General features: G+C 40.4%; 1 protein-coding gene across 1 annotated transcript in view; it reads right to left on the bottom strand.

Moving 5' to 3' along the window:
- The window catches only part of LOC126375406 (neurobeachin), a gene marked incomplete at its 3' end in the record, with an annotated part of 592,334 nt that overhangs the window by 247,905 nt on the left and 330,901 nt on the right, over positions 1-13,528 (bottom strand). Inside the window, exons 26-37 of the mRNA XM_050022313.1 lie at positions 13,090-13,240; positions 10,261-10,349; positions 9,578-9,739; positions 6,893-7,003; positions 6,230-6,338; positions 5,497-5,594; positions 4,670-4,877; positions 3,563-3,798; positions 2,923-3,071; positions 1,498-1,648; positions 823-961; positions 15-151 (exon numbers count right to left, since the gene is read on the bottom strand). Coding sequence (XP_049878270.1) covers positions 15-151; positions 823-961; positions 1,498-1,648; positions 2,923-3,071; positions 3,563-3,798; positions 4,670-4,877; positions 5,497-5,594; positions 6,230-6,338; positions 6,893-7,003; positions 9,578-9,739; positions 10,261-10,349; positions 13,090-13,240 — 1,740 coding nt within the window. The remainder of the gene's footprint in view (positions 1-14; positions 152-822; positions 962-1,497; positions 1,649-2,922; positions 3,072-3,562; positions 3,799-4,669; positions 4,878-5,496; positions 5,595-6,229; positions 6,339-6,892; positions 7,004-9,577; positions 9,740-10,260; positions 10,350-13,089; positions 13,241-13,528) is intronic.

Genomic DNA, 13,528 nt, shown 5'->3' on the forward strand with positions numbered 1-13,528 from the left:
AATTATGGACTAACCTCAGGGTCGATCTTCTTGAACTCGGGGTCGTCCTCGTCGACCTCGAAGTACAGCTCGGTGGAGGTCAGCGACACGGTGCCTGGCGCCACCAGGCCAGGAGCCACCAGCCTCGCCTTCGTGCTTATGTTCACTGGCCCTGGGGTCAACGAATAAATGGTAAGTTTTTTTCTGTAGCCTAATTAAATTTATGTCCCACTCCCCCTAACACCGCTGTCCTCTTTCCCTTCTTTTTCCAACCATATCTGTATCAGTCTTCTGATTACTTGCAGTGCTTTTCACCCTATTGGAGATCAAGGGCGTGAGTTTATGTATGTTTGTATTGAAATCACTTTCGTTCGAAATGCTTTAGCAAATGTAATACGCCTGACTTTTTTAAAAAGCAAATCAACTTCCCAACGCGTTTGCTGTTACCTATTTTATAGGGCGCAATAGGCTTTCTAACATTTTAGCTTTCTAAGTAAAAATATGAGTGCATTTAGTTCAGATTACTTGTGGCTACACCCAACACATATATAGGGATTACAACACATGTATATACGCATGGTCAAGGTAAACATTCATATTAAATGAACATTTTGATGGTACGGTCACGCACGAATATGTATACCTTTTGGTACCAAGTCACATTAGCTTTTTTGACAAATTGAACTGTAAGTCTCACTAAATGTCAAATATGTTAGTGCGACAGAGTCCTAAAGTGGGTACATTATATTGCTCATGACCGTACAGAGTGAACTCTGAATATATTATGTAACAAAATGAACAAAATAACTATTCAGGTAATAAAAAACCATCTCGCTCACTTACCAGTAAGATCAGCGTCGATCTCTCGGTCATCGGCCAGCAGGTCGGCGTCGTCCAGCAGGTCGGCGGCGGGCGGCGCCGCCAGCTGCGCCCCGCGCGCGCGTCCTTCCGCCGCCAGCCGCGCGTGCAGCTCCTCCTGCGCCTAGTGTCATAGCAATGTTATACACTCATGTAATAACTATTGCTTTGTTATAAGGGAGGGTGATTTTTATAGTCTGTGGGATGGTAAAGGATAGTCAATATGGCGGCAAAAATAAAAGATTACCTCAATAAACCAATGCATAATTCTATATTGCACAAATTTTAATAACACCCACCTACCTCCTACTAGTAAAATAAGAAAAGGATTGCTGTCGTTATAGTACGTAGCTAGACCCGGCGACAGAAATTTTGAGATATGTTATGATTCCTTAAGTCTTGTTTACATGGGTGGAGGGGAGGCGGGTCGCGCTCTATTTACATGGGACTTAAACGTAGCTGGCGAGGAGTTGGTGTACTTACTATACACCACTGCCTACCCCTTCGGGGATACAGGCGTGAGGTTATGTTGAGGAGTTTAAAGTGACAAAATATAGCTGCATCCTAGCTTCCCAAGTCACCGGGCTTGGGCTGTGTTGTGGTTAGTACTTCAATAGTGCGGTAACTTAAGTACCAGGAGAGCAGAATTCAGAAGAGTACCTGTAGTATGGCGTCGTGAGGCGGCATGGCAGCTGACGGCGGTTGCAAGGCAGCGGCCGCGTGTCTGGAGCCATGCGGGTTGGGCACCAGCCGACGCCGGCGTCGAGCGTCGTCTTCCCACGAGTCCAGCTTCCAGAACTGGGTCGTTGCGCTGTTGGTACATTGCATGGTTTAGTTGAACACATATGCAGACACTTGCCAAAAGATCTGCCAGTCAGAAAAAAATATATCCGATATGTCACATTGAAACCTTGATAGGCCTGGGGCCATAAAATGGCCACATCGAAGCAATTCATCTAAGAAAGCAATATTGCAATTTGACATTTGCGCATATAAAAGTAAGTGCGCAATGCAAACAAATGTCAAATAGCAATTTTTCTTTTTTAGATGAATTGCTCCGATGTGGCCATTTTAACCCCCCTGTTCTGAAAACGCGTGTCAAGCACTGAATTCGATTTTATGAGTTTGATTTCGCGCCCTACTATCTACAGTCATGAGCAATATAATGTACCCACTTTTGGACTCTGTCGCACTAAAATATTTGACATTTAGTGAGACTTATAGTTCAATTTGTCAAAAACGTTAATGTGACATGGTACCAAAGTGTACACATATTAATGCTCGTGGCCGTACATGCGTGGAATGCACCTCCACTATCGGTGATCCCATTGGATCGTGTATTAGGTTCAAGATAAATTATGCAATTGTGATTACTAAATTAAGACAAATCTAAAACTAATGAAAAACATTTTTTTCTATTTGACTTATTTATTAATTTTAATCATGTTATTTTCGACATTTTATCACGTTTTTCTATTCCGTCACAGTGTGCTTATTCATATAAATTCCATAGTAATTTCGTGTTTTGACGTTTAGAAAAAAGTAACTGATTTGACTAGTTGCGAACTAGCCTATTTATATTTGTATGGTAGCTTACTTGGTTGTGGTTTTTCGTTAGTATTAGATCTGTCTATATTTTGTAATCCGAATTTCCATAGAAAATTTTCGTTTTGACGTTTCGTAAAAAGTATCTTATTTGACTAGGTTTAGTAGCCTCTTGTGTATAATCTTCTTCTTCTATCGTGTGGGTTGTGAGGTGGAGTACCAACCTCATCAACCCTGGTGTCAGAGTTACTATTGAGCCGCCAAAGTCCCCTGACTAACTCATGTAACGACTACTTACTTACATCAGTAAGTAGTAACCGGAATCAACGGCTTAACGTGCCTTTCGAAGCACGGATCATCTTACTTTTTGGACAATCAGGTGAGCAGCCTGTAATGTCCTAAGCAAACTAGGGATCACAAAGTGATTTTTGTGATATGTCCCCACCGGGATTCGAACCCGGGACCTTCGGATCGTGAGCACATCGCTCAACCACTGGACCACGGAGGCCGTTGTGTGTAATGAAATGTGGTGAGCCGTACACGTATCCGGCGCCGTGGTCGGCGGCGTGGCGCAGCTTGTCGAGCAGGCGCGCGGCGGCGGCGTGGTCGCGGCGCCGCGCAGCCGCTATCAGCCGCTCGCACGTGCGCTCCTCCTCGCCGCGCTCCGCACTTGTTGTTGCGCATAGGCACTGGAATTCAAAACTTACAATGTAAACATACGAGTCAAAATAAAATAAGTCCACATATCCAGAACGAAGTTTTAACGATCACACATAACACATGGATACAGTACAATTGTCAATTTTCTTTTTTTATGGACAATAAAGTGTAATTTACAAAGCAAAGTTTAGTCGAATAGTATGATAAATAGATTCAATTTTGCTTGGCGGTCAAATATGTACTTAAACCCATGTTCATCCCTGGTATTTTTTATTGGTAAGGTGGCTAGAATGCGAGCGGAATTGTAACTCTTTGGTGTTGACCATTCTACACGACGATATGGCTCACCACCCAACACATTACTCTAACAGAAAGCTCGGTGAGGTGTGGGTACTTAATCTTCTTACGATGGAATTACCTTTGACAAGTGTGGCTGCCATGAAATTTATCTTGCTACGACTACGAGACTCTGCAACCCGATAGTAACAAAGTCCACACATGAGTTTAAACAAAAACTAACCTCAAAATCAGCGTGTTTGAGCACATCATCGGCGCGCATCCTGTTCAATATGAACTCTGCCTCGTTCGCAACGCGCACGATGTGGTCCCTCATCGCGTGCGACAGCAGGCGGCCTTCGTTGATCAGCTCGATGAACGCCAATCCGGCGTGCTTCTGCAGCGAGTTCTGCCACTCCTGCGAGCACAGCAGCATCACCAGCTCCACCACTGACGTGCTTGACTTGAAGGTCTGGAGACCTGCCGAGAAATTAACTCGTGAGGGTTGAACAACCTATGTCAGCAACTCATCGCATTTTGCTATGCTTCTACCTTTTCTGAAAGAGCGACCGTACGCGGCAGAATCGACGAGGTGATAGCGTAAGTAAGCGTGCGTCGCTCTATCTCGCTCTAGCAAATGACGGTTCTGAGTAACAGAAAAGGATAGAGGCATAGAAAACGCGTTGATGTAGTTCAACTGCCACATGTGGTTCAACTGTTAAGCGTCTTTTGACGGGTTAAAATGTAAATTTTCATTCATGTTCCATTTCCTGGATAAAAGGATAAAGTAGGTACGTCATCATCATCATCAGCCCATTAACGTCCCCACTGCTGGGGCACGGGCCTTCCCTATGGATGGATAGGGAGATAAAGCAAACTAAATAAGTTCTGTATCTTTGATAAATAAGCACAACACTCATCTACGAGTAATACGTGCATAATGTTATAATTTAGCACAAATAAACTTTTTCAACTGTCTAGCATCAAACAAACTTATTTTACAGATCACAAGTAAGTAGCAACTCTACAAAAAAATTCCCTTCATAAAAAATTTGCACTTAAACAAGCATAAAACAAAACAAGTTTGTGTACATTCATAGTATAATTAATAAAATGACAGCTGTTAGAATTCATCTCCTGATATCTCTTTCACACTAGACTGCACTATCTTTTTGCCTTCTTGCCACTCTAATCACTCATCGATCGCCTTAAAATCCAATGCTGTTCCAAAATAAACCAAAGAAATCTACCATGCTCAGTAGATTTTTTCAAATCTTAATATTTGTTCCGTGAATGATGACAGTACCTTAAAGGATAAGCCAAATAACTACCATGCTTAGAACCTGGCTACCTTTACCCTCCATCAACAGTTCCTGTCCGTGGCTCCCAACTAGCGTCTTGGAGAGGAAGGGCGCAAAGTCCAGCATGATCTCTCGAAGTAATGGACAGACAGGTCCTAGAGCTGTCTCCAGCTTATGTGTGAGTGACGCCTCGCGACTGACGCCGTCCGCTGACATTGACGCGTTCATCGCGCTTAGACCTGCTAGCGTCTCGTTGTCCTGGAAGAAGAAAGATTTGAAGTTCAGCATCATCGCTTGAATGGTCTATGTAAATATTTACATACGTAAAGCTTAATATAAATCCCAGCAATATCCCCCAACGACCTCCGTGGTCCAGTGGTTGAGCGTTGGGCTTACGATCCGGAGGTTCTGGGTTCGATTCCCGGTGGGGACATATCCCAAAAAATACTTTGCGGTCCCTAGTTTGGTTAGGACATTACAGGCTGATCACCTGATTGTCCGAAAGTAAGATGATCCGTGCTTCGGAAGGCACGTTAAGCCGTTGGTCCCGGTTACTACTTACTGATGTAAGTAAGTAGCCGTTACATGAGCCATGTCAAGGGCCTTTGGCGGCTCAATAGTACCTTGACACAAGGGTTGATGAGGTTGGTACTCCACCTCACAACCCACACGATAGAAGAAGAATATAAATCCCAGCCTTCTATCCCCTGTCCCATGATGCTCAAAAATCGCGGGTCATGCGCTTTATGCTGCAAACTCTAATAAGTTATGTGATAAACAACCAAATAGAAGCGTGATCCACCCTTGACCAAGTCGTCACTTACCATCAGGAGATTGTGGTCAAACGCGAGCCTATATTATTTAAAAAAACACTTACAGGATGTAAATGCCTCTGCGCAGCTTGCAGACTTCTCTGCCGCTGCTGTATGTGGTGATGCGACTCCGTGTTGCGGAGGTGGATCTGCTTCTCTATGTCTGTAATGTTAAGAACAAAATGGTTTGAAATACAACACACTTAGCATATTTTCGAATTCGTTTTCCGAGTCATATTATATTCTTATGCATCACGCATAAATTACAAATCAGAAATATGCATTGCGTACAAAGTGCTAAAAAGTGTCAGAAAGTAGATAATGCTGAGTCAAGATCAGACGGAGAATAGAAGAGTTCCAAGAAGAGTGTTTTCTACGCAGCGTTCATCATCTCACTAGCGTTGCGCCGTTTTTCACTGGGTTCGCTTACCTAACCTGAAGATTTGACAGATCCGGTTATTACAGAAGCGTTGAACCTGTCCTAACCTCCGAAAAATCAGCCCAACAGGTCAGATCACATACCTCCGAAATGCATTTCTTAGGAATGTAGGCTTTTGTTTACCGTTGGGCACTGGATAATCATTTATGATCCGATGAATTTGAAAATCATTGACTCGTGCTGGGAATGAGCGAGGGTCTAAGCGTCCTTCCAGCTGGGCTACCACGGTTTTCTACGCAGCGCTGAAGTCAAGATATATTTTCCTAGCCTGGGTCGTGACACGGCAATTATTTTGGCGACTCTCATTTGTTACGTGTAAAGACGGTAAGAAATTGGCACAAGTAGAAATTCTAGCATACCTTCATGTATGTTTCCCTCGTGGTCCCGCGTCCGTCCCGTGATGGTGGCCGGACCACGCTCACCTTCTTCGTTTAGATTCACGTCTGTCCACGACTCGTCATTGCTTACCTGAAAATATGATACATAATATTGTTATTCATATTGTGTTGTTTGACCAAATTGGGGGAGCTCCTAAGAAAACGTTTAATACGATCTACTCTGAACCGGCGTGCGTGTATGAAAGACACAATTGTTGAATGAGGAAGCAAGAGAAGTATATCAGGATCGATGCAAATGGAAATTCATAGTATCATCTCTGTTGCATTATCCCGTTTTTCACAGGTCAGGGTTTTTATTGAAACGACTGCCTATCTGACCTTCCAACCCGCGAAGGAAAAACCAACCCAATACAGGTTAGGTCACATACCTCCGAAAATGCATTTCTTGGGAATGTGGGTTTCTTCATGATGTTTTCCTTCACCGCTGAGGACGTGATAATGTGAATGAACCAAACATGAATTCGAAAACAAATTCGACAATCATTGGTTTGTCTCTCAATCAGGCTTGTGCTGGATTCGAACCTGCGACCTTAAAGTGAGAGGCAAGCGTTCTACCAGCTGGGCTGTAAATGGAATTTTATAGTATGTATACTGTAAATATGTGTTTTCAATGAAATTACATACAGGGTGCTTATTGTCGTCCATGGCTATCTCGCTGGACGTCTCAGGGTCATTGTTAGTCGTCTCCGTGGAGTTGAGGTGGAAGGAGCCCGCGTCTTCAATGGAATCCACGCTCTGCAATACCGGGCATACGGTCTCAATTACTTTGGTCGATACATGATGGACATGTTAGTTGTCTAATCGTTTTGAATAAGTCCCGAACTGTAAGTTGTTAGAATGGCAACTGTATCCCAAAAGACAGCTTCTTAATAGGAGACATTTTCATAATAATGACAATTACGTACATCACTAGTGTAAACAGAGATTCTTTGAGCTGGAGTAGCTAAATTAGCAACTCACTGGTTCTGATTCCTGTACGAACCATCTAATTTTATTTTCAGTTATACCTGTCATTTTCTTATCCGCTGAAAAGGAAAGAGACGGGTAGTCCACAGACATAAAATGTATGGTTGTTCGCTCCGTCAATAGTTATAAATTAATACGAAAATTGATGGTGCCGCTTGATTAATAGGTTTAAGAAGGCAATACCTACAAATTTACGTAATATGACGAAGGAATACGAACAATTAGGAAGATGGCCAGTTCGGAACAAATTCGTAGGCAATTGTTTATATGGCTATATAAAGTACTTCACATAAAATAATTATTGAGTTTATTTCATTGATATAGTTTTCTAAACGAAATGGCTATGATAGGGCCGCTATGCGCCAATTATTACATTAGAACGATAAATCAATTTTCAGTTTCACTTAGTAAGTACCTTTTTATATTACCTGATTTTCTCCCTTACCTTTGCACAATTGGAAATACCTTTAACTTCTATATTTGATAGTTTGTCTTAAACTATTCCTTAAATAAAGTATAGGTTCACATACAGAAGTGAGATCAAATGTGGGAAAGATTCTAAATGTGACAGTAAAGATACTAGGTACATGCTGTTAACACGAGGTGGGGTGAAAAGCAAGCAAAGCCACACACATGCGCATATAGTTCAGATTAATATACCCTTACCGATATGATATAAATAATGTACATATTATACCGAGTTGAAAATATCCAAATCACAAGTTAAAAGATTTTCAATGTGTTGTATTTAAACAGAAAAATGTTACATATTATAATATATTTGTTCTTTTTCAAACTAAATATTTATTTACAAATAATTATTAAACATTCGAATCAAATTGTAACTTGATTTTACTTTTAAACAAATTAATAAAATTATATGGTTTTCTCAAAAATCTAAAAGTTATATTAAATTGTATATGAATTATATTTTATAACTTATTTTTATTATTACGACGTATTAATATGTAGTGTAGTGCTGTGGTGCTATATATTTGTTATAGTGTCATTATACAGAATGTTAGTGACACCGAACTGAATACTCAGGGGGATGATTCGACTCATGATTCTGAGCTAATATCAAGTGGAATCTTCCGTCGCAACAGTATGGAACCGAAAGTAATTTAAAAAAAAAACCATGAATTTTACGATTTTTATATCCATTTTATATTAACTCAGAATCATGTCACCGGGTGAGAGCCTTCAGCGCTCCCCATTTGTCCGGCCAAGTAGTTAATGCCATCTGCGGCAAATCTACAATAAGTCACGTCAAAAAAAAAATCAGAATCATGAGCGGAATCACCCCCCTCAGTATTCGGTGAGGTGTTTACTAACACCCTGTATACTTTCACAGTATATCGTAGTGAGCTTAGCGTTAGCCTATTTGTGACAAAACTTTTTTTTTTTTAGAAATATTTACACACTCCTTCAATGTGACAAGCCTGTGTTCATATAAGTGAATGTCTGTGTATAGATTGGTTCCAGAAACTAGGAGTAATGTGAATTAGACAGGATTTTCTTAGGATAGTTTTATGAGTGTTAAATTGGAGGCAAGTTTTGAAGATAAGTTGAAGAAATGATGTCAAAAGTTGAATCTGTCAAATGTCGACTAAAAGAAAGAAATGATTGACTGAAGTTGTTGTTAATAGGATTTAATTAGTTGGCTATTATTGGTCAGCAAAAATTTAGCTTCGATCGCCATCGACTCGCAAAGAAGAAGAAGAAGTTGGCTATTAAGTTTATTTTATTTTAAGCCAACATCTTGCGTTAAAATGGTTCTAGTAAGATTTTATTTTTTATATATAGTGTATATAGAACCAATCTAAAAATAATAGTTCTGCTCATCTGTCACTAAGTATTCAATAAATTGATAAATACCATAATAATCAAGAATTTATGGGAATCCAATCATTAATTTGTAGTACCAAAACCCCGTTCCAATCCACAATAGTACCAGGCTGCCAGAACCAACCAGGAGGTTAACAGTAACGTGTCGTATATAAGGTGTACAAACCAAGTTCACCACCGACACCGTAATCTCGGACAATAGTTTGGACCTTGCGGACGGAGGCTTACAACAGGAAAACATTCATTTAGTAAGAGGAATTTTCAGAATTCACACCAAGAAATTAGAGGAGATTAGAGTTAGAGATGTTTAGGTAGGTCTGTGTCGCTGTGGTGGGATCTTCATCTGCCTCTCAAGAAAAAAATTCAGTCGTAAGAAGACCCGACCGAAGCGACTAAAATTTATGACAAGTAGGACCTAAAAGACCACCAAATTCAAAGGGAAACGCAACCTCTAATAGAGAGAGAACTCCATTCCAGGATGATCCCTCAACTAACCTTCGGTTTGGTCCTGACGCGAAGACTTGATTTGAAGAGTGGTTCCTCCTTCTCAGAGGACGGAGACGGTTCAGGTTTGTCGGTGCTCTTGGCCCCAGAGCCAGGCTTCAACTCATCTGTCGTGGTCTCAATTTTGGCCACACCTTCCTCCTTCTCTCCTTCCTTCATCATTATACGGCAACAGCAAAACAAAATGGATAAAACAAGCGTCAAATTACCACGGAAACCACCACATCGATAACCAATTGACAAATTCAGGCAAATAAATCAGCTCAACAAAATTTGATGGGTCCAACTGAAAATACTCGAATTATTTGGGGAAAGTTTGATAAAATTTAGATCAGGGACTTATGCCATGCGTCAACTACAGAAGTCCTAGACTAAATCTATCGCAATGATGATGATAACTAAACTATTTGCTAGATAATGTCAAGATTCATCAAAATTGTACCAATTTTTGGAAAACTGCAAAAAGACATGCTAAAAATGTTAAAACTTAAGTTTAGACGGAATCAAAATGTTTTAATTACATGTTTACTTCAGAAAGATCGACATATCTAAAAGAATCATTAACTACAGTTTTAAAATTGAAAATCAGCAAATACTGAGATCTTCTCGCTAATATTACATGCTTCAATGTTCATGACGGATTTGCAAGACTTGAAAATGATGGATGATATTACCTTCATAGACGGCGAGTCGAGTTCGTTCATAGTTGAATTATTCTCGTCAACTACAATCATTGCATACTCCACATCATCTCCATTGTGATCTAATGAACACACAAAAGGGTACATATTAGTATTAATCCTAAAAACATCGATCGAAAGACAACATCGATTAAGCTTGCTTAATAAAGCGGGTAGGATTAAGTACTTTTGACGCTATTGGACCAGTCTATTCTAAAAACAGAGGGGTTAAAAAGGCCACATCTTAAAAGCAATATTGCTTTTTGACATTTGCGCATATAAAAGTAAGTGCGCAATGCACACAAATGTCAAATAGCAATATTGCTTTTTTAGAAGAATTGCTTCGATGTGGCATTATAACCCCCCAGTACTGTTTTGGAATGCTGTCATCAAATAGTACTGGACATCTAAAAACTATGTGTAAAACTATTACTTTTCCTTATCTTCTACACTATAACTTATGTATTGTAAACTATTATATAAATGTTCCATGCATTAACTGAAACCGTGAGGATTGCTCTACTAATGATGACGCAAACAATACAAAAATGGAAATAAATTCGAAGCTGTGCCTTAGCTGTGCGGTATACACTGTCCTGCTCGGATGAAAGAGGTACAAGATACGTTGCTGAAGCCAACAAGACAGTGAACGCGTACATCGACCACATTTAAGTATATTGGGCGTCCGCATCACATTATAACAAACTACCCTCACCGAGAGCAACGAAGTACACTTTGAAGCGTGAAAGCATGACAAGCGTATCTAGTGATACCAGTGTTGCTCTCCTACTCGTTTGAGAGGGGTCTCTTTCTCACATTAAATAAAGTCTTTGAAAAAGTTCAGGATAATAATTTATCAGGTTTCGAAGTACTTATTGTACTTCCGAAACATTTCCCTGATGAAACAAACTCACGCCAATAAAGTTTATTGCGTGATTTATCGTATTATACCATGATAGAAGTACCAGGACACCATAACAATCGAAGCGGTCGCGGGATGCGGATGCGAACGCCATTGTGTTATGTCGCGCGTTACCTGCGTGCGCGCGGTGGTAGTTAGCTAGGCGAGCGTGCGGCGTGTTGTTGTTGTGTGTGGCGCAGTCCAGCTTGCAGTGCGTGTGCGCGTGGCGGTGCGCGTGGTGCGCGGGGTGCGCGGGGTGCCCACCAGGCAGGAACTGCGGGTACACGTGGTGGGACCACTGCGGGAACAACGGCCGCGAGCCTGCGCCGCGCCACACGCACCGCCAGCGCCGCACGACAGACAACCCCACAGACATCGCAGGATATCAGGAGATAAAGGAGGTTGAAAGATTCAACATCGCGAAGATAGAACGAGGCAAATTGAGATGTTGTAAAACAGAGAAGAGGATTGAACAGCGCAGAGGAAAGTGTGATTGTTATGTGTAGAATTGAAAACAACACAACCAGTCGATTAATACAATTCGATCGAGTCCGTGTTTCAATGCAGTGCCGCAGTGTAGTTAAATGTAGATTTTACCAGTGTCCAAACCGTGACGCGGATATCAAGCGGCGTGAAAAAAGGAGAAACGACACACTTCAGATATACAAGTCTTATACCCTGTGGCATACTATTGCGGTCGAAGAATGCATTATAATAATATTCGTTTCTTTTTTCAGACCAAATCTATTTCTAATTTCCAAAATAGTTCAAATACAATGATCATAAAACTGATTTAGGTATGACTTATATCAGGACCGCGACAGCACACAGTGAAGATGATAATGACGAATTTAGACATCTTAATTTACATATACGTATCAATATATCAATTTAATACAATGAATTTATTTCTCAACATTTTAGTGCAATAAAGCATATGGAAGAAGCAAAATAAAGAGCGTTGACGAATAATAAATCTAGTAAAATTATACCCGAAATTACTACGAAATTAATAATATCTGATAAAGATTAAATCGGATCAGATAAACGTATAAATAATTATAAACTACTACATAAAAATGTGGATATGTTACTTATATTAGTGCATCATTATGTGGTTTATTTTTGATAAAGAGAACTATGTACACTTGTATGAGATACATAAATAATTTGACAGATACTAGAAAGATTGCAAATAAGATAAAGACTCTATTTAAAACATATTAAGGATAGCCTGGTCTAAATGTTGTCGCAAATTAATATGATCTTATTTTCAGATTTCTATGAACGTGAATTTTACATATGTTATATCATTTGAGCAATACGCTATGCTACGATCAAGATCTCTAAATCTTAATGACAAACATGAGCTCATATTGAATTGACTCAAGCTTATAAACGGTTCGTTGCATCATACCTTACATTTCCCAAGGGTTTGTAAAAGACACTGCCATTTAAATGTGTCTAAACCAATATTAGAAAATTTCTTTTAGAAAATGTAAGCTGAAAAACTCTTTTAACTATCTATCAATTCACATAGATGGCGAAGAGTGAGTGTATTACTTACTATCCATCTCTGCCTACCCCTCCAGGGAAGCAGTCGTGTAGCTATGTTATGTTAGGTTTATATGACATAAGTACTTAGACTGACAGAAAGCAGACAAGGAAACAAATATGTTTCTCATCTCAGTATTGTCACTAATGTAGATTATGAGATTTCGTTAAGGATAAGCTAAAACTTACAGCCATAACAATGTCGTCATGCTGCTAGCTTCACACTGAAACCTTACTTCAACTGTAAAGAATCTAGCTTTCAACTAACTTCACACTGTCAATATGCGACCGACTTCACACCGGAACATAACTAAAGAACCTAGCTTTTGACCAACTTCACACGTTACTAGCATGTAGGGTATACGTACCGTGGTGGTCGTGCTGGTGGTGGCTCCTGCGCGAGCAGTCCGGCGGCGCGTGCGCCGGTGGCTCGAGAATGTCGCGGTACTTGGACACCATCAGAACGGAGATGAAGTAAACTATCGCTAGCGACAGAAACTGCGCCTGTTTTGTCTCCTCCTGAGGAATCAGTGCATATATTTTGTTGTTAATGCTACGAAGTTGAATTTAAATAAGAGTTTAGAGCCCTACATCCCAGCAGGCGATATGATTAAAAGCAGAAGAACGTTTATCTTCCTGGGAATGTGGATGTGGTGTTTTGGTGTATGACTGTGTGTGTGTATGTATGTTATGTTAATTATACATATTTAAATGGTGTGCTCACATGTCCGCTATGTGCGAGGATCTTTTCCAATAAGATTTACTACAGGCCACATGCGAGCACATGAACGTCGGAGTTGAAGCAGT

Source organism: Pectinophora gossypiella, chromosome 19, assembly GCF_024362695.1.
Source record: "Pectinophora gossypiella chromosome 19, ilPecGoss1.1, whole genome shotgun sequence".
NCBI classification, from domain to species: domain Eukaryota; kingdom Metazoa; phylum Arthropoda; class Insecta; order Lepidoptera; family Gelechiidae; genus Pectinophora; species Pectinophora gossypiella.